Source organism: Nipponia nippon, unplaced genomic scaffold (genome assembly GCF_047370975.1).
Source record: "Nipponia nippon isolate SJK-2023a ecotype South Korea unplaced genomic scaffold, ASM4737097v1 scaffold_5, whole genome shotgun sequence".
Classification (NCBI taxonomy): domain Eukaryota; kingdom Metazoa; phylum Chordata; class Aves; order Pelecaniformes; family Threskiornithidae; genus Nipponia; species Nipponia nippon.
Window position 1 is genome coordinate 82,399,643 of NW_028262369.1, and position 25,929 is coordinate 82,425,571.

A 25,929-nucleotide genomic window follows, 5' to 3' on the forward strand; every position below is an offset into this window, starting at 1 on the left:
GGACACAGGTAAAAGTTGTGAAATGGTCTTCAAAGGAAGCCCCAAGAACAAGAAGGTATTAAGGACCAATATGTTAGGATGCAGCTACAAGTGCTCATTGTGCCAGGATGGGCTGCAGCACAGGTCTGGGGGACAATGCTCCCCTCACAGTCAGCAGGTAGAGAAGGGCTGTTATCAGTGTCACACCTCAAGGGGGTCAGCCCACAGAATACAGCAACAGGAGGCAGAAGTCCCAGGCGTGACCTGCAAAGGGTCAGCAGAGCCAGGGCCAGCCCTGGCTGAGCTGAGGGCAGCCTGGCAGGACCCAAGGAGTCCACACCACCAAAGACCCTTTGGAGAACTGAGAAATGCCGGCTGCCCTCTCCAGTGCAAGGGCAGAGCGAGCAGGTGCCAAGCATGGACGCTGCCTCACAAGTACCTTGTAAAAAGCTTCTTCAAACACCAGCAGAGGCCCTGAGAAGCCAATGACCAGGAGCGGCTGGGCTCCGAGCAGGGAGAAGAGGATCCCTAAAACCGAGGTGGAGATTATCAGCTCGGAGACCCCCATGAGACCCTCAGTTTTCTCTCCTGGGAAAGAGAAAAACGTGTGAGTGTTATAGCCCAGACACAGGCACCGTCACCACAGGCGGACAGGCTGCAGACACAGCTCCAGACGGAGGAGGCAGGTCCCCATCCCATCAGTCAGAGGTCCCCTGCCTTGGGCAGGGAGCACAGAGGGAGCCCGGGGAGCCGAGGCTGGAGAGGCCAAGCGGCAGGGAGGGGACAAGGCAGCAGCCGAGGCGCAGCGCTGCCGCTCTCCCCGAGCGAGCAGCAGCAAGGCCCACCCCAGCACAGCATCACACAGACACAGCCAGTGTCCCAGCGTGTAAAGAGCAGACCAGAAAGCAGGCCCATTACCTAGGAGTCCCCCGAAGGTGATGGCAGGAGAGAGAGCAGCAAAGTAGATGAAGAGAACGGCCGCGAGACACTGGCTGTGCAAGGCGTCTCTGATGTCACTGAGGTATTTGGGGTACCTGCGCTTTATGTCCCGAACCAGACCTCCAAAAAATATCCCGGTCCGCTTCAAAGGGTCGTCCTCAGCTTCCTCCTCTTCTTCCTCAGCTTTCACTTCACACAGCTCTGGGGATGTACAGAGAGCAGGGCTTGAGCAGGGGAACGCAGGTCCACCCTTGGGCTGTCCCTCTCCCCCGTACCCCATGGAGACCTTCCTCCAGCGGCGCTAACCTGGTGGTCCCCCTGCGACTGCACATCCCACTGCCTCCAGCTGCCCCCAGCCACTGCCCTGCCTCCCCTTGCCCCGCTCCCCACTGCCCACCGCAGGAGCCAGGCCCTGCTCACCCCTCTGCCGGGCTCTGTGAGGGGAGGGCCCACTGGGGCATGCTGGGCACTAGGCACAAACTCTTTTGCCCAAATATGAGTGGAGAGACCTTTGGCTTCCTGGACAGCCCCCTCCTTCATGGACTTCTGCTCCCTCTCCTTCCTCTTCCTCAGCAGCAACTTCTGGAAGGTGGCAATGGATTTGAGCAAGTCTTTCCCCTCCACCTCTGACGGGGGGATGACAATGCTGCAGTCCAAGAACTCGTTGATTGCGTTGAGAAGGTCTTGACGGTCATCTGCCATGTATGCAGCCTCATGGAAGTGCTGAGAGGAGCCGGGAAAAAGAGAGAGGGAGAAGGCTCAGACCAAGACTGCACCCAGCTACCTACAGCCTGGACACACAATGCTTGCTGTGACCGTACAGTAACATTCCGCTCCCTCGACCCACTACTTGTTTCACTATGGCCACTCTGTGACCCACACTCCTGAATCCCTCCTACCTGTCCTGCTACCCAATGCCCCTCACTTAATCCCATGTCTCTCCTCTCTTCTCTATCCATCCTTTCCAGTGACCTCCTTGCTCCTGCTTTTCTCCCCCAAGCCCCACTGCTCTTGCCCAAGATCATGCTCCTGCAGCATCTCTGCCAGCTGCACGCTCTGCCAGACCACAGGGTGGTCATGGGACCTCTCCATCAATCAAAACCAGATCTGTGCTTCCCAGCTAGCCTGGTGCCTCTTATTCCCTAGGCTAGATGCTACACCTGGCCATCCTGTGCCTCTCTTCATACCAGAGCGCTGTGGCTGCATCAGGCCAAGATCCTTCTCCTTACAAGCTCTGCATGACATTGCTCGGTCCTGCAGGGCTCTTGTTCAGAGCCCAGCTCAGAGATGGACCAGAAGCCAGGCACCATAGAGATGAAAGACTTTCCCTGTCCCTGCAGCTCAAAATTAGGACTCTGCAACAGACTGATGTCCTTCTAGTCTGGTCTTGGGTTCGTTTTGAGGGACAAGCTGGTGGAGCCCTAAAGCACCACAGATAAAGCACAAGAACCAGGACCTGAGCAGGGAGCATAAGAGACTCTTGGGAGTCTCCACATGGGAGAGGGAGGGAAAATAGGAGTCTACAGCATGAGGGAAGCCATGCAAGGGAAACCAGGCAGAAAAGGGGAGATATTCCTGACAGCAAGGGCAAGATGACAAGGAAGGACTCCAAGGAGACCACGAGGGGACAACTCTACTGCAGATAGGCAGGGAGGTGCTGGCAAATGGACAGAAGTGCTGCATTGGCTCTGGAACATGCCTGCAGAGAAAGGGCTGGAGGAATATGAACAAGTGAACAGCCTGTAAAGCAGGCAGGGGACAGCTAAGGTCCCTGCAGCACACAGACTCCCTGGAGCCACAGCTTCAAACTGTAAATGACACCGTACTCTCTTCATGGCGCCAGCCACTGCGTAACCTTGCTACGGGCAGCCCCGGCTGCGGCAGCTGGCTCCCCTCTTCCAGCAACAGAGGAGCAGAGGCTCCAACAGGCAAGATCAGCCCACAAATGCAGCGCTGAAGCTGAAATATGGCACCTCACCTCTTCTAGCTAAAAACATGGTCTCAGCTGAGCCCTGTGCAACTCCTGGGAAGGGATCTTTCAGCTGGGAGCCCTTGTTGCCCACAACCCACCTGCTCTGAGTGGATCTTTTAGTCCCCAGTTCAGGGAGAGTTGTGCACTGGTGGCAGGACAGGCAGGTTTGTTACTTGGTTATAGTTACATGGCACCAGCCAGGAGGACTCTGTGAACTTCGGATTCTCTTGTCCTGGATTTATGCAGCAGATGTTCAGATTGTCTCGTCTTTGCCTCTAATTCCTTACCAGGATAATGAAATTTAACTTTCCTGCCATCCAGCCAGATGGAGGACTTCTAGCAGTACACATGCTTGGCAGAAACACCTTCCTGCCTCCTCATCTCTCCTCCTGCATGGATGTGCTCCTCTGCATGGATGCCCCAGCCACGGGACTCAGCTAGAAAGCTTCATCCAAACACCTGACAACAGTCCCCAGGCATTGCTGGGTCTTTTTGTCACTGTGGCCTGGGCCAGGCATCATGGTCACAGTCCCCACTCGGCCTCCCCTCCCCTCTGTGAAACATCAACTGAACACAACTCCTCTAACCTTGGGCAGTCCTTTGCTCCTGCTTTTACGTACAGCCCCTTTCTTCACCCAGCCTAGCACTCTCTGTCCCAGCCAAGCATCTATCCTACTCTTGCCTCCGTACTGGAGCATCCTACCTTGGTCGAGCCAGGCTGCTCTTAAAAATCGCAGGTGCTCATGCCTGCCTGCCCCATCTGGGTCTTTGCACAGCATCTCTCAGCACTCTCGTCCCAGGACTGACTTGTGAGGAGCTACCGAAGCTCCCTCGCCTGTGCCAGCATCACCGCCTGTCAGCTCCTCACCTTGTCGGACATGAGGGTGGAGATTGAGCGGCCAATTTCATGGTAGTCCATGTTGGCCTGGCTTGGTCCCAGCAGCACAAAGATGAATCTGACAGGAATCGGGACCTCCAAGACAGATTCCAGGAAGACGGCCTCATTTAGTCGGACAAAGGCCATAGTTGGCTGCTCCAGGAACTGCACGCAACCTACCAGGAGGCAATATTTTGAGCAGAGTTAATCATCGGGGTGAGCTGTACTAGGCTGCCTTTAACAGTGGAAACAGGGATTTTGGGGGTTCCCACGAGCCCTGCAGTCGGGTACTCGTCTCCAGACCACTGACACAGCATTGAGCTTCATGCCGAGGACTGCTCCAAGTCCCCTGTTCACTGATCATTCCCAAGCAGTGCTACTTTCTTTAGCTTCCCAGTTAGCCCCTTCTTAATCTCCGACAGATGGGCTCTACTTACACAATAAGGGGCTAATTTTAAACCAGAAGGTTGGTTTCCGCTAAGCCGCTGCCTTATGGAAGGAAGTCTCTTACATGTTACTTTTATCAAACTTCTAATCTCATCAAAGAATGAAATCAGGTTTGCTTGACATGACCTATTTCCCATAAACCTCACTGCTTGGCAATAATTACATTCTTATCCTTTAGCTCTTTATTAATTGAATCCCATATTAGCTCTGCCATTATGTTGGCTGGGAAGGATGTCAGGTTAAACAACCTATGGGTACTGGATCACTGTACTTCCCTTCTTGAGCACTGATGCTATGAGCTTTCTTCTGTTTTTCTCATATGTTCCCTGTATTCCTAGACATTTTTTTTTTCAGACGAAAATGAGCCAGTTCTCTAAAGACTCATAGGTGCAAACTGCACAGTTTGTTTTACAATGTCTGCATCTCATCAATGCTTGGCAGCCTCCTCGGTTCCTAACAGATTGGGAAATACTCCCGCATCCTTCGGCACACCAGCCACTTCCTTCCCATATCGAACACAAATGTTTATTGAATACTTGTATTTCTCTGGCATTATTACTGATCTTTCTGCCATCTGCATCCAGCAAAGAGCTGTGTTCTGTGTTAGACTGGCAAATCTGGGCCATCCGAGTGGCCAAGCGGATCCCAAGACACAGTCTTACCTCAGAAATGGCCAGTGTTTAGTTATCTGAGTATTCAAAATGTGTTTATGAAGCTGATTTGGACTCATTGTGGTTAAGCATCAGCTTGGTTGAGCTGCCAAGCCTCTCTGCCTGAGCTTTTCATCTACTGGATAAGCAATGACATTTACTTTGCTTGTAGTATAGCTACGTTTGCTGAGATGTTAATGCCAGCAAAGTGCTGAGAAGGACTACTCTTGTGATCAGAAGGCACCAAGCCCACTGATGCTTGAGCCTGCCTGCTCACAGCCCTCTTGTACAGAGAAATAAATATCTCCTGGCAGTGCTATGGCCAATACCCAAGACCTTGCTACCCATGAGGCCCTGCTTCCATAAACTCAAAGCTCCCTGGCACACACAACCAGCAACAAACACTGGCCAGGGGCAGGACCTAGCTGCTGGCGAGGTGTGAAAAGGCCAGACAGAGAGCAGTGCTGGTCAGAGTACAGCACGAGGCCCGATAGCAGTCAGTGCCTGGCCATCAGTCCCTCAGGCACCACTTACCCACTTCTGAGCTGCAAAATGGGATGTTCTGGTGAGCCTGGCGGAACTTTCTCCTCTAAGCTGGGCCCCAGCTCCCAGCAGCAGTGTCCATCAACCTCTTAATTTAGGAAACAAACTACCTAGGCACCCCTTACATTTACCACAGACAAACAAAACATGCGTTGTCACCAAAGGAGAGAGCGTACAAGGCTCTCCTTTGGGAGAACATGTACAAGATGACCAAATACCCCTCAGGAGGGAGGGCACAGACAGCTGGAGCCAGACCAGGATCTGAACTGGTCTCTTTTGGTGTCAGGGGACTCCACATGCTGCCTCGGGACTCCACATGCTGCCTCGGGACTCCACATGCTGCCTCTTACCCACAAGGACCACTGTGGCCTCTGCATCTTCAGGGATCTTCTCCATCAGCTTCAGGTATTTACGGTGGCCCTCAGAGTTATGGAGATGTGGGTTTTTCTGCTGGGGAAGAATACAAACAAGTAAGGATGGAGTTACTGTGCCTTGGTCTCCCTATACAGCCCTGCACCGCACTGGCATATCTGCAGCCGGGCTTGCCTCGGCTGCGAGCCTGATACCCTGCTTCACAGGCAAGGCACCCTCACAGCAAACGGCCACCCTGCAAGCGCCAGGGCTGTTGCTGCCATTGCATGCTCAAGCAGACATTTGCATACAGCGTGAGGCTAAAATTAGGTCCTGAAATCATAATGCAGTGACCTGATTTCCAGCGCTCCAGGTGATCCAGGGGAGCTCAGCCCTGGCAAGTACAAGGCCCCCCATGAAGGAGTCCAGAGGTGGGTGCCAAGGGCTGCCGCCGGCCAACAGTTGTCCCCAGGGTGTGGAAAAAGAAGCAGTAACCACCCATGTCACCCTCACCTCCTTGCACTCGGTCTCATGGGCCTTGGGGTCGGCCATCTCGATGCGCTCTTCCCCCATAAGGGGCATGCAGGTGTCGGTGGTGTGGTTGTGGTGGTGGTTCCCCACGATAGAGTTCATGCTGGAGCTGGAGTGGTTCCTCGGGAAGAAGCCCTCCTTCTCATCATTGGGGTGGCTGAGGGGGAGAGCAGCAGCCATGAGGGGAGCCGCCTTCCGTGCTGCCTGGGGCTCGCAGACAACCCCTGAGCCCCAGCAGCCCTCGACCACGTACCACCCACCTGTGCTTCAGCAGCAGGGCACGCAGCACGTTGGCTCGGTCCTCTGCTCTGATCTGGTCAGAGATGATCATGGTCTCCACCATGAGGTGAGCGATGCCGGGCAGTGTGGTCTGCTCCAGGTCAAGGAGGACGGCACCTGCCAGCAGGAGGGGAAGAGCCCTGCTCCTAGTGTGCAGCACTCCCCGCCACACACATGCTCTGGGGACACAGCTGTCCCACCAGGAGCCAGACTTTGTTGGGGTACAGATTCTCTCACTTGAGAAATGGCCCAAGTCCAGGTGTCCCATGTCCTCTGTGTAAACCCTTGTCCCAAGAGAACCCAAAAGCTCCAAGACACACTAGTAGCTCTGGTACCTCCCTCTCGTTTTGGTCTCCCACCCTGACTGAACTTGACCGTTCACACCAAAGATGGGTCAAAGACCTGCAGGCCCAGGCACAGCTGGGTGTCACAGCTGCCACGTGCCTGAGAGCAGCAAAGCAGAGCAAGGAACGAACACAGGCACCCTTGGGCTAATGCAAACCCTGGCAAACAGGTTGCAGGACGGTCTGTCTCTGCAGACCCTACATGGAGCCTGGACACGGACACTGTTGGAGCGTCTCCAGAGAGGGGCCAAACAGTGACAGAAGCTGTCCAGCAAAACCTGTCCTAGAGCAAGACATAAACCCTGGCCCATGGTTCCTGACTCACCGTGGGCAATCGTCTTCCTGAGCTCCAACAGGCTGCGGAAGGACAGTGAAGCCACGTGGGGTTTCCCCCACCTTGCTGTGTCCTCCTCCACATCCTCCTCAAACTTGATCCAGCGGGCCGTCTCCCTCCAGTGCATCTCTTGATTCTTATCCACCACCAGCTCGTTCAGCTCCACAAACACCTAGTGTGAATTACAGCAAGGATGTGAGACTTCCCCTGATGCATACAGCTCTATCAAACAATACATGCAAAGCCTCATGTTTGTTCTCGAGGTACCACTTGGTCTAAAACACTGCCTGAGCAAACCTGCCTTAGTGAACCAGAGGTTTGGTGAACAGAAGCAGACAGAACAAATATCACTGGCAGCATGGCAGGAGCTTCCATCAGCGCATGAAGCACCAGAAAGCTCCAAGTCAGACGGCGAGGGCAGAGGAGAGAAAATCATGCAATGCTGCACCCCTCTACCAAACTGTGACCATTTTGTCCTCTGCCTGCTTCTTGGTTTCCCCCTAAATTTCCCACACTTACCAGAGATGGTGATGTTACTGTGCTGCCACAACAGCACTACCATTTCTGTGACTTTTTAACATCTTTCCTAAGGTTGAAGCTTTGGGATTTTGGAGAAATCTCTGCTTTTATTGAAAAAAGTGTATTTTCAGCCCTCATGATAATGGATAAGAGCTTGAAATGTCACTCCCAAGGTCATGTAAAGAATTAATTATATTGAAACCACATTTATCACTTTTTATAAAGTGCCTGTTTCTAGTCCTGATTTATGGCTTCTGAAGAAGTGTGGGAGGACAGCACATGGATACCTCATGGGGCTTTCTATCCAACTTCTTCTTCTTCTTCTTTTTCTTCACAGATGGAGTTGATGCTAATTTTTTGCTTGTCCTGGTGATCTGACTCCGAGATGGTTTTTTCATCAGATGCCTCCTCACACCAGGGTTATCTTCAAAACGGTGGCCTGAAGACATGGGAAAGGGAAAAAGAGCACCAGTGTGTCAGTGGAAACAGACTGTCTGGCAGGGAAACACATCCAAGCCCACCCTTCTCTCATTAGCTTAACACTAGCAAAGCCCTGGCAGCTGGAGCACTCACCATCATCCTCCAGACCTTTGAAGATCCTTCCTGCCTCATCTGCCTACTTTCAGCTCTTCCAGACATCTGACAGCTAATTCCTTCAAGAAGAAGGCTTCCTCCCAGGCTGTGCATACACTGGAGCATCATTGCAAAAGCTTTTATTCATGGTACCTGAATAAGTGGGGCAGGAACCCTTCCTACACTCCCTCAACAAAAAGCAAGCTGAAGCCTTGCCTGCAAAGCTCTGCACCCAGACAGCACAGGCAGGCACCCGGCTGGGGCTCATTTCTCTCACTGGAGGAAGGCCTGGTGCTCAGCAAGCATAAAGGGCAGTGAAGGGGAAGGATATTTAGCTGCTGATCTGGGAAACACAAGGAAATATCAATGACGGTTTTATTTAATTGTGCAATGAGACTGTAGGATAACAGTGCAGACCGGGGCTGGCATGGAGGCTGGGCAGTTAACTCAGCCATCGCTGTTTCTAGATGATCCGCAGTGCCACTGTAATACCTTCTGAAAGGTCTGCATTACACAGTTCGGCTGGCTGAATCAAAGCCTCCTGAAGCCTCCAGAGAGGCTGTTGAGGTTGCATTACAGACCCACCACCGAGCTACCAGTGCTTTTGGCTAGCCAGCACCCACAAAACCTGGCCACAATCGTGCCAGCCCCTTTTGCAATGCCAGAGAAACAGCACCTGGGCAACAGCCTGCCATGGAGAGTAGCTTCCCTGGACACTATCCAGAGACAGTAAATATATCTTCCTCAGCAGAGACAGCCTGTGGTGATGGGGAAAGCCTCAGAGCCCAGCTCCAGGCTGGCTCCCCAAGGTAGACCACAGAGTCAGGGCTTTTGCTCAGCTTCAGTCCATCAAGGCTTGCTGGCCTTGCTTGTAAGGTAAGGCCAATGTCTTCTCCCTGGGGGACCAAGGGCAGCTCTCCGTTGGCTGGGATGAACATTCACTCTCCATGTACCTTTCTGCACTTGCCTTCAAGACTTGCAGCTCTCAGGGCATGAGAGGTAGCGAAAAGCACTGGGCTTGATGGCCAAATGGTCTCTTTGATGTTGCAGGAAAATATCCATGCATCTCAGGCATGGAAAGACACAGCCCAGCATCAGGCCAGGCATACCATGGCCTTGCTCCTTGGAAATCTGGGTCGCTAAATTAAATATAAAATGAATCAATACTGAGCCTCAGGGCATTTTCCCCCATTGGTTGCCCTGCTGATGCATGTCCTGCTGACAGCTGGACTCCTCCCTGCTCCACTTACTGCACTGCAATGTCGATAGGAGCCAATAACTGCCCACCGCTACAAACGTTTCTGGCAGCCAGGCACGTGTGGGGCTTCCTCGGACTTTTGCATGGATTTCTCAATTCCTGCATGCACGGCATCCACTTCATCACACTTGGTGTGGATTCGTGCATAAACAAATAGGCAGATGATCTTGCTATCTAGCACCTTTGCTCCAATCCCTGCAGCTTCTCATTCTCCCATGCACCCTGGGACTCATTCTCACCATGTCCCTAGAAGAACAGGGCCAGAGGACGCTCTGCCCAGCAAGACAGAGCGCTCACCCAGAGCATGGCAAGCCTCCCCCGTGGCGATGCCAACCTTCCACGCAGTGCTCTTCAGCAACAGCCCTAGAAAGCACACACAGGCGTTCAGCCTCAGCCACCAAATGGCTGGAGGACAGACAAAATGAAAAGAGCCAAGTTTCCTGCCAGCATCTCCAGCGACTCCCACACTTGCTGACAGGGACAGGAGCCGGAGTGCTGCAGGCTCAGAGCAAGTCGGTGAAGGCACATCTCCAGAGCCCTACAGAAGAAAGGAGCAATCCACTTTGCTGCTGTCCCTTGGCAGTGCTTGTGGCCACTGAGACGCCACCTGGGGGAGACAACTCATAGGAGCAGGGTGGACACATGGACTTAATTTTGGAAGAGGCCACTGGCTTTGGGAGTCCCAAGCTGAGGCCAGCTGAGGTGCTCCAGACTGCTCTACGGAGAGCTTTTCTCCATCCCGTCGGATTGGTGCTTCCCCCAAATGAAAGTCAAGCTCAAGTGAGCACCTAAGTCTGGGGTCCTTACTCAGGACAGGATTTTGGACTGACACCAAAGGGTGATGTGCCCAGGGCATAGCTCTGCCCTCCTTGCTTGAAGCCAAACTCCCTGGGGTGAGATGAAGCAGCCAACGACAGCTCTTGCTGTACCTCCTCTCCAGTGCTCCCCAGGAGCAGAGCGTGAGACAGTGACGATGCCTGAGGACAGAGTGTGATTCCTATGGTGGCTCCACTACAACGAACTGTTATGTCACCCTCCCACACAGCATCTCCTACAGTCTCCTTCAGAAGGTCTTCTTGCCACGTTGGCTTCCATCAGTCAGATTTCTTGGGATGACCAAGTTCCTCTTCTGCCAGCTTAAATCTGAAGATGACAAATATGACTTTGCACTGGTTAAAGTCTTCCCCCAGAGTGCCTGTGCTAGTCAGTCCAACTCAGCGGGCGATTGCCTTCGATTCATGTGTTAGCTCCTGCTTGCCTCCTTTCATTGCCCTCTGTCCACAAGCAGGAAGCCCAGAAAGAAGCATCGAAGTAGCTGTACCAGTACTAGAGAGCAACTTGCTAGCCCGGCATCACAGGGATGGCGCACACTTCCCACGTACCCCAATGGTTAAGTTATAGCAAGAACAAAAAGACTGAAACCCCATCTCTTGCAATATTTAAAGGTAGACTAAACAAAATGCAAATCAACATACAGTAAGTCATAACCCTATGCTGGCTTCTGGAAAAAGCTACTGCCCTGCCCAGCACCCAAGTCTCTCCTGGCTGATGCTGAGTTCAATGTGATAGGGACAGCTGGACCCCAGCTCATCCCTGCTGCCATCCAGGTGTGCCTGCACAGCACTCCCCATGCTCTGAACACTAAAAGGAGAGCAAGGAGACCAGCTCGGGTCCAACAAGGACTCTACTGGGCTCAAAAGCTGTTAATTTCCTCCGGATCTGAGTTGCTCCTGGAAGAGGTACTCCCATGGAGTAAGTAGCTGAGGAAGTGGCACTGGCTGGATGTGAGCTGGCTCTGCACAGAACTGACTCTGGTGTCTCTCCCATCTCTGTCTCTGCCATATCTCTCCGCAGGATTAGTCCACAGTGTGGATTCATTGTGCAGAAATAACTGAGTTGACTGTACAGTACCTCCCATTTCAAGCACCTGCAGTATTAGCTGTGGCAATCAATGAATGTGTTAACTGCTAGCAAGCCAAATTTCCCCACTTTATAAGTGATACATATCACACCTTGCAGAAGTGATCTGCCCCTTCTACCTTCCCAAGAATAGCCATCCTTTCCCGGGTGAACTTGGGGCAATTTCTCACACTTTTAATGTACAGTTTGCTCAGCTCAGGACAGCTGATGGAGCCAATTTGCTCCGGGTTTCTATTTTGAACTTTGCTGCTATTATACTGTCCATCAATTTACAGTAGCAAGTAGCAGACCCAGCCAGAAGCAAATCCCCACTTGCTGGTCCCTACAGAAACGCACAGACAGACATTTCTTCCCCGAAGGCTGAGAAAGAGAACATGATGCTGGGACTGGGAGGCAGGGGACATTAAGTGTTTTGCCTGAGATCACACAGAGAAGCTGTAGCAGAGCCAGAAACTGAACCAAGGCATCCCGAGTCCCTGTTGCAAGCACTCTGCCTCACCACTCCTGCATGCAAAGCCGGTAAGCGGGCTAGTTCTGGGGCCACACCACCCTCCCGTGTACACCCCTGAAATCCCTTGAAAAATTAGACCTTGATCCAGATGAGGTCATTTGGGCAGCTGTCACAGAGCTACAGATATGAACAGCGTCACTCCCAAAGTGACAAGCAAAGCCACCTTTTAACTGTGAGTGACCACCACCTGCCGAGGAAGGACCGCTTGGGCGAGGCAGGAGCGAGGCTCTGGTTTCTGCGCGGTCCCTGGGATGGCCCAGAGACCCAGCTCAAGAGATGTGTGGGTACGGAAACAGATGTGGAGAACAGAAAGACAATCTTCACTCTCGGGATTCCTATTCTTATTCCCTGCTTTTCCCACTCTCACTTCCTTCCTCTTTTCCCCCTTCCAGGCACCCTGGCCAGCCTGCCGTTAGCTAATTTCACAGCCATGCTCAAGCCTGCAGACACAGGGACTAGGTTATTTTTTTCTCCGGGCATTAGGCTACGGTGGAGAGCCGAGAACCTGATACCCACTGCTGCTGTTGGATCTGCAGCTCAGCTCGAATTCCAGCAAACAGACCAGCAGCACACTGTCACCTTGTGCCACAGATGGAAAGGGAAATGTCTCTGTCCTTATACACACCTCGGAGCAGCGGCTTTTTCTGTGGCCACGGCACGGGCCACATCCTGATAAGCACAAACAGCAAGATGCAGCTGCCTCCAGAACTGCTCGAGCGAGACACACACAGGGAAGCACCTCAGCACTATGACACAGATCTATACAAAGACCTCGGACAAACACACAGACACCAGACAGCTCCTCCGGTGTCCCCAGGCACACAGTGCGGCAGACCATACCTCCTCTAAACCAGGAGACCAACCCGACACGGAGAGAGTGCAGACAGCAAACACAGGGTGGGGGATACGGACTTTAGCTGGGGGCTCTGATCTATGCAACCGTGGGGTCACTGCTCCGGTACTTACAGGTGGGCTCCCTGCCTGGGTAGCCCAGATGGTTTCTGATGGCCTCCCATAAATCATAGTCTTCAAAATTGAAGGCAAATTCATCAAAGTCTTCATAGCCGAGCGAGTTGCGAATGCAGGTGCTTATTGCTACCTCCGGGCTGCTGCCCCCCTCGGATTCCTTTGCTGCTTCCTCTCTCTCTCGAAGGGTTGTCATTTTGTCCTTGCGAAGGTCAGGGGTCAGGCGCCATGAGCCACTCACCTTCAGAGGAGGGGCCGGGGTAGCCAGGCTGACGTGCGGAAAGCAAGCTGCCCCTGGGGGGCTTCACTGCAGCCCCGGGGCCAGCCCCGGTGCCTCGCTCTCCTCCTCACAGGGCATGAAGGTACCGGCTGCAGCAGCCCCTGGGGACTGACGAGGTCCTGGGAAGGCTGGCTCCACCTGGGGATGCTTCCGTGGGGGGCTGCCCCACCAGCTCCTCAGGAGCAGGATCCTCGCTCTGCCGCGGGGTCTCGTGCCGGCTGCCCAGGGACCTGGCGCCCGTGGCCCGGGGACAGCCAGGCTGTGTGTGCAGCACCGCTTCTCTCCCTCGCTCCCCTCTGGTGTCTCCCTCCCTCTCCAGCCTGCAGAGCAACCTATTGAATTCTCCATGTCCTGGGGCCCGGAGCGTGCATTTCCATGACGTCTCTTCTGTCTGCCCTCGAGCCGCGCACAGGGGCAGTCCCCCTCCGAGGCGCTCCGGAGGGGCCAGCTGCCTCTCTGCCAGGAGAGTGGAGGAGAGGGGAGGCTCCTCACCTCAGCTTTTCTGAGATGCCAGAGCTGGCATGTCGCACAGAGGGCTGATCGCTGGGAAAGTGTGTCAGGAGAGGAGGGAGCTGGGTCTCAGGGAAACGCAGGGAGCCCCGAACTGTAGAGGGCAGTGGGGCAGGTGGAGGAGCAAGCACCCGTGGGGTGGGTGTGAGTAGAGGTGCTGGAAACACGGGGACTGGTGCTGTGGACACTGCAAAGCTGACAGAGGAGAGCCAGGGCTGGAACAACAGGGGCTGGGGGACAGGGAGGTGAGGATGAGGTCCTGCAGCAGGCTGAAGACCATGCCTGGAGCTGCTAGGGAAGAGGGCAAAGCAGGGAGAAGCACAGGGACGCGCACACAAGTAGTGTAGGTAGTGTCGCAAAGCCTCACTTTTCATGCCGTCCAAGTCAGCAGATGCAAGCATCTGGGCCTCGGCCTCGTCCGTGGGGACGCGCTGGTACGCTGCGCTTTCCAGCGTGGTCATGCTGCCGATGCACATCCTCTCCTTCAAGTCGTAGGTAACCCGTTGTCCGCTCGCCACCTGGCCCCAGGGTTTGCGCTTCTCCCACCCACGAGAGAGACGTTCCCGAGGCCCGGGGAGGCTGTGGGAACCAAAAAGACTGATGGTAGCAAATGAAGCAAGTGGGGATGGGCACTAGCCCCTCTCAGGGGCTGAGGTCCCTCGGCCCAGCCCACACCAACAGGTCCCTGAGGAGGAGGACAGCCAGGAGTCACCAGTCCCAATACCTAAAGGTTGCCCCTTCTGCTCCTCCTTTCCCCCACCGCAGAGTGGGATCAGCTTGTGGTCAGTGTTGGGGACCCACCTCTCAGTCAACGGCCTCGTGGTCCCCTGACTCGCCCGAGCCCCCTGGGGCTTCCTAGCCCACAGGTCAGCACTACACTGCAAGTTAGCTGGGAGGCAGGGCACTCCACGCGCCCAGCCCAGTGCCCCCAAACCTGCACCCTGGAGATCCCACAGGCCCAAGGAGGTCACAGGAGTCCCAGGGAGTGACTGTCCCACTGGGGAGCAGCCCTGTTGCTCACAGCCACTCTCCCTCTGGGCCCCATTGTCCCCGTCTGGTTCAGCAGGTGAGTTCAGGCTGGGCACAGCCGCCACCCCCAGGGACAGGGTCTGTGCAGCGACCCCAAGCCAGGGAGAGGGGCAGGCAGCTCAGCACTGCTCTCCTACCTGCGGAGGGAGGCAGGGCCCTTGTCCTGCAGCAGGTCGGCAAAGCGTGGCACAGGGGACAGGATGCCACACTCCTCCTCCACGTGGAACTGCGCAGGGGCCAGAGCGCTGCCGGACTCCTCCTCATCGCTGCCGATGGTGAACTGCAGAGACGACAGTCCTGACAGCAAGAGCCAGGGCAGGCAGCCTTCGCCCCAGTCCCTGATGTGCAGATCCTCTGCGTGTCCCCAGCTCCTAGAACGGGCCACACCGACTTCCCCCATGTGCCCCATACCCTGAGACTGGCCCTACTGAGCCCCCCCATATCCTATACACCCTAAGAACAGCCACACTGATCTTCCCCCATGGATCTTACACATGGTCACGCACACCCTCCGCAGCATCCACCCCAAGCAATGGCTATATCTATCGCTGTCCTCCAGTGCCCATCTCTGCTAGGCAGGGACAAAACCACTCTTCCCACAATATTGCACAGCTACAACCTCTTCCCCCTGAGCAGCACACTGCCATGACCATACACCCTCGCACCCTCCCAGCAGCAACCCTCTCTCCACCTCCCCCCAGCCTCCGAGCCCTGTCCAGGTAGGGATGCCCTAGCCTTGCCTTTGGTTTGCTTGGGGGCTCCAGCTTAGGGGACGTGTCCTTCCCAAGAGCTTCACCCTCAGACTCTGCAGGGATCTCTTTCTCCTGGGCCTCTTCTGCCTCAGACTCTCCTTCTTCCTCTTCTTCTTCTTCCTCGTCTTCCTCCTCTTCTCCCCCCTCCTCGTCCTCTTCCTGGATGGTGGGGGTCACCTCCGAGGGGGGTACTGAGGTTTTCTTCTTTTTCCTCCTCCTTTTTTTCCTCCTGCTGGCACGGGGGGGCCTCTTTTGGAACTTGAGGGCAGAAGGGAGGTGAGTGGAAAGGGGATGATGGATGTGGTGCGAGGTTCGGCGGTGGACTGAGAGAGAAAAAGAGAGTCAGGGGCAGGAAGAGGCTGGGAGGAACCTGCCAGGCGCCCCTCCAGGAAACAGCATGGTCTGGAGATCAAGGGCCAGGAAGGGCAAGGAGAGCCACCAGCCCGCAGGGACATAGCAAAGCTCTTTCAGTGATGCGGCAGGCTGTGTCCAGCCTGGGGTGGCTGGGGAGGCAGCGCCCATGCAGTGCCAAATCACCCCAACGCAGCTCCACTGCCCTGGGGAAGGCAGGACTCCTCTCCCAGTGCTGCCAAAAGCCATTCGCATGGCTACGCAGAGCTGCGGTGGCCTGCCAGAGGCACCATCCCTTTCCTAAACATGGGGAAATGTTTCTCACATTCTCAAACAAACATGTTTTGGGCCTTTTACAAACATTTCTTTCCTGTGAAGTGTTCTTTGAGTTAAATAGATGCGCCTTATTTATCCCCCAAGGCTTTGACAGAAAGACCCTCCTGCATACCCACAGGAACCACAGACCAAGCCTTTTAGTGCAGATGCAGCCTAAGTCCACATCCCAGGTACTGTAAAGGCTTGTGCCTACCAGCCTCTGAAATGCAGGTTCAATTAGGAGGCTGTCTTTTAAAAACCAGGGTAAAAAACAGGGCAGAAGGACTTTTCTTTCAACTAATCTACAAAGAGAAATTCATACAGGCTTGACCTGGGTGTCGTGGGAATTACAGAGTGAGAAGAAATTAATGGCATTTCTGAGCCTTCACTCAAAACCAACCATAATGCACCACGCAGGGAACAGGGTAAGCTCAGCACCCCCCTGCAAGAGAGAGGAAAGCCATTTCTGCCAGGTCTATCTGCAGGCACAAAGCCTGCCATAGACGGTCTGCAGGATGCACAGATCCTGGGGCTGCACCCGGAGCAGCTGAAATCGCGGGGGCACCAGCCACTTCGCAAGGGGGCTTTGCTCAGCAGCTCTTCCTGAGGAATTGTTTCCAGTCTGTTTTGATTTGGTTCCTTCCCAGCTTTCCTGTGACATGGCAGCAAAATCTGTTTATAGTGAAAACTACCTTCAAAGGACATTTTCAATGGAAGCTGTAACCTTCTCCCTGGGAGAGCCAGGCAGGTTCATTGTTCTGCTGTCATGTTTCCTTTCCTTTGGTTTCTCAAGTCTTTTCTCCCTTGTTTCCCCCCTTGGGAACAGCAGGAATATTTCACACAACCCCTTGGTTCAGCAGGAGAGGCTTGTGGCAAGATTAGAGGAGACTGGGAATGGTCGGACATCTGCAAATTGGAAAGAGTTTGGGCTCTTTATAAACACTTCTTCCTCCAAAGTGTTCTCTAGTTCTTTGACTTAACTAGATGTACCCTATTTCACTCGCAGGTTTTGGCAGAAAGGCCCTCCTGCCCCGCTGCTGCACTCCCGTAGCACTGCTCTGCATGCCACGGATAGGTCAGGCATTAATTTCTCATGTAAGAAGAAGCAAGGAAGGCCTCAACTGGACACTCGTTGCTCCTTCTACAGCACAAAGCTGCTCATGAGGACGTAGCCCATCTTTCCCTTCTGGCTTGTTCACATCAGCCCAAGACAGAAACGTTTACATTTTAGATCAGAATGAAACCAAAGCCTTGGGCTGCAGGGAAGGGCAGTGATGGTAAGTAGCTGATCTGGCACAGAAGAGGGGAGCACCGCTCTTCACCCCTGCACTCTGCACTCCTTGTGTCAACTGATCATGTCTCCACAGAGGTGGCCTGGAGGTGGGAAAAACATACCTCTCCCAAACACAAAAGGCTTCATGCCTCCCTCTTCTTCCTCCCCATCCTCCTGCAACTCCTGTGTGCCCAGCCCCTGCCCTCCTTCCCTGCTCCCTTCCTTGCACTGCCTGCCTGTACGGAAAGTTATTGCCAAACCAGTGTCCTAGATGTTTGATTACACTTCTCAGTGAACTTGATACAAGAGATATGAAAAAGTAATTTGGATAGGGAGCCCAGAAAGAAGAGCCTACATATTAGGAATTCCTGGCTTTGAATAGGGCAGGAAACATTTCTAAACCCAGAGGGCATTCACCTCCATGGGCTGGTATGTTATCTTTCAAAATCTAATGACCTAACCAGATCTTCCAGCTTTGTAAGTATGAACTGCATAAAACTTCTGATAACCAGGGCTGACATAGTCCTAGACAACAGGGATACATCAGGAGCTCAGAGGAAAACAAGCTTGATTCTGACAAAGAAAGAAGGACTCTCCTATTAAGAAGAAAAAAAACCCCCGAAACAGTACAAATCTCTAGTCAAATTTTCAAAGAAGCTTCTGCCATGCATGCTCAAGCAGACTGTCCGTGTCCTCCAAGCCAACCCACACACCTGTGCACACAGGCAGAGCTTCTGAGCAGGTAAGTCCTACCAGCACAGGACAGGTATTCAACCCACAGCAAAGCTAGTAGCACCTTGCAGCCATGTGCGCGAGTGACTGTGTGCTCAGGTGGAATGTGTTATTTGAATGGAGCCTCTGTAGAGAAATGACACAAGCAGAAAGGAGCAGCTGGGGTGCACTACAGTAATAGGCTTTTACCAGAAGACTTTTTACAACAGCCATTGGAAATGAGTGGCCAAGCAGAAAACAGCCTGGTGAGGTACTTGGAACATAATGTTCCCGAGGCTGTATCTCGTCAAAGCTAAGCTGGAAAATAAGCAATATCTGACTGTGGAGAGCCAGGGAGTGGGAAACTCTCCCAACCATTGCTACTTGTCTGCCACACAAGCAGGCTGCTGGCCGGCGGCCTCTTCTTCCCTTTCACTGCTGTTACTACAAGCTAACGCAACCCACCTACACCAGGCAATAGCTTATGGCCACTCTTGTGGGCACACTCTCATTTTGCAGTCAAAGTGAGTTTGGGCAGACTGGTTGCCTTCATCATGGAAGGGCAGTTAGAGGAATAAATATGCTGATCAGAGGAGTTCAGGTGAGATAGCTACAGCATCTTAAATTCACACCCCATTTTTATTTTGCAATCCTTTCTTTGAGCAGATAAGCCTGATGGTTTCGTGGTTGCTATTTAGAAATACACACGCAAGTCTGACTGGAGCCATCTGCTTTCAGACTGGGGAGGACAGCCTGGCTTCTGTCCATATTTGGATGTTTCTTTGCAGCCATATGGAAGAAAAATAGTTTCAAACTGGAAATTTCAACCTGGGGGAAGTGGCTGCAGAGGTCCCCGACGCTGGGTGAGGAGGTGAGCGAATGCCCTGGGCTGAGCTATGCTGCTGCATGGGCTGGGCAGTAGCTATGCCTGCGGGGACAGGGAAAACAGGGAACAGACTGGGAAGAGGCCATGGGCACTGGTGCTAAACTGGGTGTACGTAGCACTTCGGGAACACTCTGAAGGGAGGAAGCGAACGGCAGGTTAACACGATCTGCAGGGTCCCGGCACAAGGCTGCAGAGCACGTGGGGCTGAGCAAGGGTTGGCAGCGAGAGTGGAAGTAGGTACAACAGTTCAAACCTACATACATTCAAAATCTCTCTCACTGTAGCTGCGTCTCTGCTTCTCCAGATTGCTTGATGCTGATTTGCTTATCAGGTCCCCAAATCTCTCGATTGACAAAGTCTTATCCAAGTCCTCATCGTCCTCGGCACCAGGAGAGGCTTTCTCTGCGCGATCTCTGCCCTGCACAGAAATCGCCAGACAAGAATCAAACACTGCAGACCCCTACAGTCACCTGGATCCTCCTGCCCTGCAGATGGTGCTGGGCTTGCTGAGGAGCAGCAGGCTCCACACGACAGGGCTGGGGCACAGTTTCTCACTTAGAGGCACAGCTCCGCTCAAAACCAAGAGCCAGAACAGATCAGCAAGCCTCCAAGCCGTACTCTGCAGAGATACCTCAGCGGTCCTCCACACCTTCCCTGAGTGGAGGTATCAAGGGGCTATGTCAGTGCCCGTCTTTCCTACCAGTGGAGATGCATAGCTTCTGTTTAGCTGGCATTTCTCTCTCCTCACGTCTAAGTCCTGTCCTCTGGCCTTCCCTTTGCCCGGTCTGCCGTCCCTCCCTGCCACCTCCTCCATATTTCCCCCTGGGAAATAGCAACCCTGCTCTGGTGAGCTGCCCTTGGGTCAGTGACCACCCTGTGCCTTCCCACCTCCCCTCCACACTCCTAGGGGACCCCGTTCCCCTTGGCATGCCTTCTTCAGGCTTTTCTGCCTGTTTTCCTCCTGTTTCAGGCTGTAGGTGCTTCTCTGCTTTTTGCTGGTGGAGACACTCCGAGAAGAGCATCGCCAGGTGACTCCTGTCCTTTCTGCCTCCCGAGCAGCTGCAGCTGGTAAAATTTTCCGTCAATATAGCCGAAATGCCAGCGCGGAGCTGTTGTGGACTCCCGTGTTTCCATGGAAACAGGGAGGCCCAACTGTGACAAATCTGTCTGTGCTGGGCGGAAAGAGGGAGCAAGGCGGCTTTAGCCGAGTTGTACCTCTCCCGGCATCCCCCAGCTGTTCCCAGCTGTGCCCCGGGAGTGGCTTTGTATCTGTGGGTGAGACTGCTTCCCCTCTCACCTTAGCATGGGTGTCCCAAGCTCAGCCTAAATGGGGAGAGTCTAATTGCAAGCTGCCCAGCTCCTCCTGCTGCTTGCCTACCCCTCCCAACGGCATATGAAGGCACAGAGACCCCACAGAGCAACCTCTGGCCTTTTCTGGACCACACTTTGCTGTCTGCATGGAGAGTGGATGTGGGCTGGTGGGCAGCCTTGGGGCACCCTTCGTGCGGACCTGTCCCCAGGGAACAGAGGCTGTGTCTCCTACTGCAGCAGGCTGACAGGACCCAGGTCCCGCACTCAGCCTGGCAGGAGCGTGGTTCCCGGGGAAGAGACGGCCCCGCTGCTGCTGGATTCCCACCTCACCTGCTGCAGGTCGATGAAGACATCTCCTACGGGAGGGGACTCTCCAGCTGCCATTTTGGTTCAGGACCTAAGGGCCTGGGCAAAATATCAACCCTTCTCTTTCACCGGCAGGCACCCAGCAAACCTGGAGAGTGGCATAACCTGTGGAGAGAGGGCAGGACAAGGGAATGTCGTGGGAGACTGCTGGCCACTGCCCTCAACCCCCCTGGCTCCTAACCCAGGGAGGTCACCTCACCGGCCCTCAGGGAACCTCCCCAGCATCACCAGGACAGGGCTGTCCCCCGGCACGCTGCAGCGAGGCAGCGAGAATGGCCCAGCCCGTGCTGCTTTGTGCATAGTCTCCAACAGTTCAAAGGCAAGAGGGACCCTGGCCTCCTCTGAACGACCTGCTGCTCAGAGGGTGCAGGGGCCGACCGAGACAGCGGCTGTGCGTGGCTCCTGCATGGGCTGTGCAAGAGAAGGAAAGGCTTCCTGCTCAGCCACCTCTCCGCCAGGACATCTGTGCAAAGCTGGGGCGTGACTGACCGCCGGGGAAGGATAAAGTTGGAGAGATTGGGTGCTGGGAAGGCATGCCAGGAACAGGCAGTGGAGCGATCCTGTGCCACCTAGCTTTAATTGGGCAGACCCCAAAATGGCCAGGAGGAACCTCAGAGAGATCTGTGCAGGCCAGAGAGATGGCACACGGACAAACAGTTCAGCATTCAAACACCAAACACGAAACAACACATGTTACAGGGAAAGAGGGCAACCTTCAGACTGCAGATCTGTGCCCTGTCTGCACCGGCGTGGCTGAGGGACGCAGAAGACCCCACAAGCAGCCCAAGGGAGCGCTCTGTTCAATATGCAACTGCAAGTGAAGGCAGTGAGGTGCCACGGTTCACGAGGAGTGGGATGGAGACTAACAGAGAAACAGCTGTAGTCACATCATCTACAGCAACAGCACAGGCTGGGCTCAGCATGGGCTGCACCCCAGGAAGAGCTGGAGATGGCACAGAGACTGGTACTGGGAAGATACCAACCTCCAAAAACTCATCTGAATTCATACGGAGAAGGAAAGAAGATGTAAGCACATGCACAGTGCTTTGGGCACCGGGATAAGGAAAGTGTTCTCATCTCACAGCACAATAAAAGGGACATTCATTAAAACTACAAGGGTAGAATACAAATTAATTCAAAACTGGCAAAAGAAAACATTTTTTTCATTGATGTCATCAAGGAGGACAAAATTGCAAAGTCAGAGGATAGCTTGGCCATCTCTCTGGGTAACAAGTTGTCATATTTATAACAAAGAAAATTAAGGGAAGTGAAACCCATCTTTCAGAATAAGCCATTCTCTAGCTATGAAAGCTTTGGAAGAATTATTATAGGTTATATCCTGGTGATCTGCTGGGGGGTTTCTTACTGTCTTATCTGAAGTACCTAGTATGGGCCACTGTTCAAGACAGGCCACTAAACCAGATGGTCTAAGGGTAACACTTCATTATCCCTCCCTCTATCTTTGAAGATCTCCAGAAGGTGCTACTACGGCCTCTGCCTACTCTGCCTACCTGAAGGCACACATCTAGCTTATTCAGACCAAAAATCCCGGGGCCATCTGTAAGGCAAGTTTTTGAGGAGCTAATCTGACCACTGATGAAGCGTGCTCCCTTGGTCCACCCTCCTAATTACCAGGAAGAAGGGAAAAGTTAATGGAAGAAACCCCTCAAAAGCACCTCATTGAACTCTTCAGTAATTGAATCCCTTGATGAGACCTGAACAGCCCAAGAGAAATATGCTGCCAAGACAGATGTCTAAAAAGCAAATGCAGAGTCCAGGCCATAAGGAACAGGACAGAAAAGAATGAAAATACCCAATCCACTCTGTAGATCTTAAGCTGTAATATTCAACTTCACTCTGTTTTCCAAGAAAGAGAGAGCAAAAGGCTTCTGAGAGAGAAAGCAGAAAAAAGGAGAAAGGTCTGGAAATCATCTGTAAGCAGAGACTGAGCTGCTTTTTAGTAGGAGACATGATAGAGAAAAGGGTAATACACGGCTTTTATTTCCTTTCACATTTAATTCAAGAACAGGGTATCATTCCATGAAAGCAAACAGCAGTGCATTTGAAACTGAAGGCAGGGAATGCTTTATTCCAGCGGGAAGAGCTGGTGGGGGAACCTGGCTCTGCAGCCCTGCAGGGCCACGGCATCACGACTGTTAAAGAAACGATTAGGGTATTTGTAAGGAACATAACATCCACAGCCACAGACTGCCTGCAAAAATGTGTTGCAAGCACTACTACTTCAGGGAGTAAAATGACGATGAGGCTTTGGACGGCAGCTCCTGTAGTGGCAGAACCCCTAAAAACTAGAGAAACGGTAAAGGTAATATAACAAAAAAAATGCTATTGCTCAGCTCCACCTCCCTGCCACTAATGTGCCTTGTGGGGCCTCCAAAGGAAACTGCAAACTATCAGCAATGCTGTGAAACAATATGCTTTGTTTCAGGTCAAGCTCAGGTTTGTCTGCGGCTAGGCAGAGGCTCGCAGAGGCATTCGTGCTCCGGGTGAGAGGAAATCCATGGCCAGGAGAACTGCTGGATGCAACGAACTCTGCTGGCTCCAGCTTTGCAAGATGTTACACTGAGTTTAAAACTACAGCCTGACTGCCTAAATAAAGTTAAAAGGGAGGGAAAATCCAGCACTTAATCTTTCTTTACCCACCGAAGCAGCGTATTCTGAAATATGCTGAAAATATGTCACTCTAATGACGCTGCTGAACAGCTAAAAGCAAGACAGTTGTACTAGCAGTAGAGTAAGAGAGCCCTTGGGACTTGCTTTGAAATTTCAGAGGGACTGTGAGGTGCTCACGGGGTTTCCGTCAATCCCCCGCTCACCACCCTGCAAAAGCAGGAGGGGATGCGTGGGCTCTCCGAGCCGGCGGGGTCGGGGGCAGAGCTGCCAGAGGGGTCTGCTGCTTTGGGGCCGAGAGAGGGGCAAGGATGGGAGGCGCATTCTCCTGTCCCAACCCTTCCAGCTCTCCTGCCTTCTGGAGAAGGGAGAGCTCATGGCCTGGGAGCACTGGTGCTCCCTTTCAGTGCATTAATTGACGGCTGGCCACTAGAGGCCACTTGCCCCTTACTCTGTGCAACCTGGTGCAACCTCTCGGAGAAAGGCTGGATGGACACCTACTCGGATCAGGCCTGGCTTTTCTATTACCCACAGCAGACGGAGTTCAGAGAAGAGCAACAAAAAATTGCCAGTAGGCCAGAGGGATTGATTTATAAGGAAAGGTTAGGAGCTAAATTTGTCTAGCGCAATATGGGATGACTAAGATGGGGAGGGGACAAGCCAGCAGTCTGGAAAGATCTCAAGGGTGTAAAACACAACTAAAGATTTTTCTTTTCTCAGGCGGCCCTGCACAAAGAGACTTAGAAATGGGTTAAAATTTAAAAGAGAACTTAAAATTAATATCAGGGAGAATTCTGCTAATGAGCATCATGCTGAAGCACCCAGCCTGCCGGCATCACTGCCTGGGCTGCCATAAGAAGAACGCAAGACAAAAAGGGAAGAAAAAAAACCCAGTAAAGAAAACTGAATGAATGATACCTTCATCCTACTGCATCTCCTGCTTGTTGGGAGTACGTGATTCAGCATTCCCGCTACAAGTAATTTTCAGTAATAGAAGCATCATGCTAGCAGGCCAGATTTGAAGGGAGGCCAGAAAAATCCACAGCCTGCCGACCTGTGCACGCTTACACCTCCCTGCTCTCTCTGCAAGCGCATCAGTAAACAAAACTGGCTCACCTAAATCACTGTACCTCGTACCAACCATCTAGGCTAAACGAACACCAAAGGAAAGCGAGCAGGCATGCCACTGTGATGCTGGCAGCTACGGCATCTCCCACATGTTGCTAGCAGGGACTCCAGCTTCCCCCGGGACTCAGGCTTCCCCTGACCCTCAAAGGCTGCTTCACAGTGCCAGTGCAGGAGCTTTCCTGTCTCGCTGAGCAAAATGCATCTGGCATGTCTTCGAGGGGCAGCGGCGAGCAGTTCACGCTGTCCCTTTGCAATAAAGATGAGCTGGGAGGGCTACAGCAGATTGCCCCAGCTCTGTGGGCAAGGGGCTGCACAGAGACAGCCATCAGGCCCCCCATCCATCTCCTCAGCTCTTCCCTAATCCCCGGCCATCGGGCTGAGAATAATTTAGCCATGGAGCGTCTAGACAAGGAGTGGATGTTAAGATAGGGATAAAGCCACAGGGGCAAAGCTGGTTTGGGGATAGAGGAGGAGAAGAGACTCTGGCTGATAGACGTGGACAAGAGAGCTCAAAAAGGAGAAGGATTAGAGGCCTGGGAAGATTTTACGGAGGAGACATACTGATGAGCCTGTCCATGGTGGAGAGGAGCAGGAGGGGTGCTGCTGCGTACACCGAAGCGTTCAGATGCTGCTGTGACAGTCACAGCCTCGAAGCCGAATGGAACGGGAGTGTGCAGCCCCTACTTCTCCCCTGCCATGGCAGAGGAATGGGGACACACACACACCAGAATGAAAAGGCAACACATAAGACTGTAAACACACAAAGTTTTCAGGCATGAAGGGTTTAACCTGCGGATCTCTCTGCCACATGGCTACGCTGAAACTAAGAGTACGGAAGTATTTTATAAGGCTTAAATATTTCAGTGAACCCTATACCTTACTGAACTAGCCTGGATAAACCACCGCGGCCATTCACTTCTGAAGCACCTGCTCCGTTCCCCGGCTCTCCCTTCACAGGCCCTTCACAGAGCTACCGGACGGGACGGAGCTCGCACGGCCGACAAGACACATACGCCAACACCAACACACGGGAGCAAAACCCACTCCAGAACGAAGTACCAGCACCAGACAGTGACAAGGAGACACCTCTCCACTGGACGTACGGATGGCTCTGACAGACACACGTACAGCTGGGGGGACGAAGGGACTTAGGCAGGCGCTGGGGATGCACTGCACCATGTACCGTGCCGTGCCGTGCCATGCAACCCGTACGGTGCGGCGCGCCGCACCACACCGCGCTGCACACCACGCCGTGCAGCGCCCAGCACCGTGCCGTGCCCGGGACCGCGCTGCGCCCATGCACCGTGCCCCATGCCGTGCACCACCCTGCACCGTGCCGTCCCATGCCGCGCCATGCACCATGCAGCGCCCTGCACCGCGCCGTGCCGTGCCGTGC

General features: G+C 53.5%; 1 protein-coding gene across 7 annotated transcripts in view; it reads right to left on the minus strand.

Annotated features, from left to right (window-relative positions):
* Positions 1-25,929, minus strand: part of SLC4A3 (solute carrier family 4 member 3) — a 35,070-nt gene that overhangs the window by 8,672 nt on the left and 469 nt on the right. For 2 of the 7 annotated variants that reach the window (XM_087734009.1, XM_087734008.1), the window contains exons 2-15: positions 20,742-20,882; positions 19,362-19,518; positions 15,553-15,887; positions 14,950-15,092; positions 14,151-14,362; positions 8,053-8,204; positions 7,238-7,418; positions 6,550-6,685; positions 6,272-6,446; positions 5,758-5,857; positions 3,759-3,943; positions 1,428-1,641; positions 898-1,119; positions 419-567 (exon numbers count right to left, since the gene is read on the minus strand). In XM_087734009.1, coding sequence (XP_087590135.1) covers positions 419-567; positions 898-1,119; positions 1,428-1,641; positions 3,759-3,943; positions 5,758-5,857; positions 6,272-6,446; positions 6,550-6,685; positions 7,238-7,418; positions 8,053-8,204; positions 14,151-14,362; positions 14,950-15,092; positions 15,553-15,887; positions 19,362-19,518; positions 20,742-20,795 — 2,415 coding nt within the window. In that variant the 5' untranslated portion in view covers positions 20,796-20,882. Of the gene's footprint in view, positions 1-418; positions 568-897; positions 1,120-1,427; positions 1,642-3,758; positions 3,944-5,757; positions 5,858-6,271; positions 6,447-6,549; positions 6,686-7,237; positions 7,419-8,052; positions 8,205-12,993; positions 14,023-14,150; positions 14,363-14,949; positions 15,093-15,552; positions 15,888-16,922; positions 17,145-19,361; positions 19,519-20,741; positions 20,883-25,929 lie in introns of those variants that run through there. The other 5 variants (XM_087734010.1, XM_087734011.1, XM_087734012.1 and 2 more) reach the window with 5 other exon arrangements.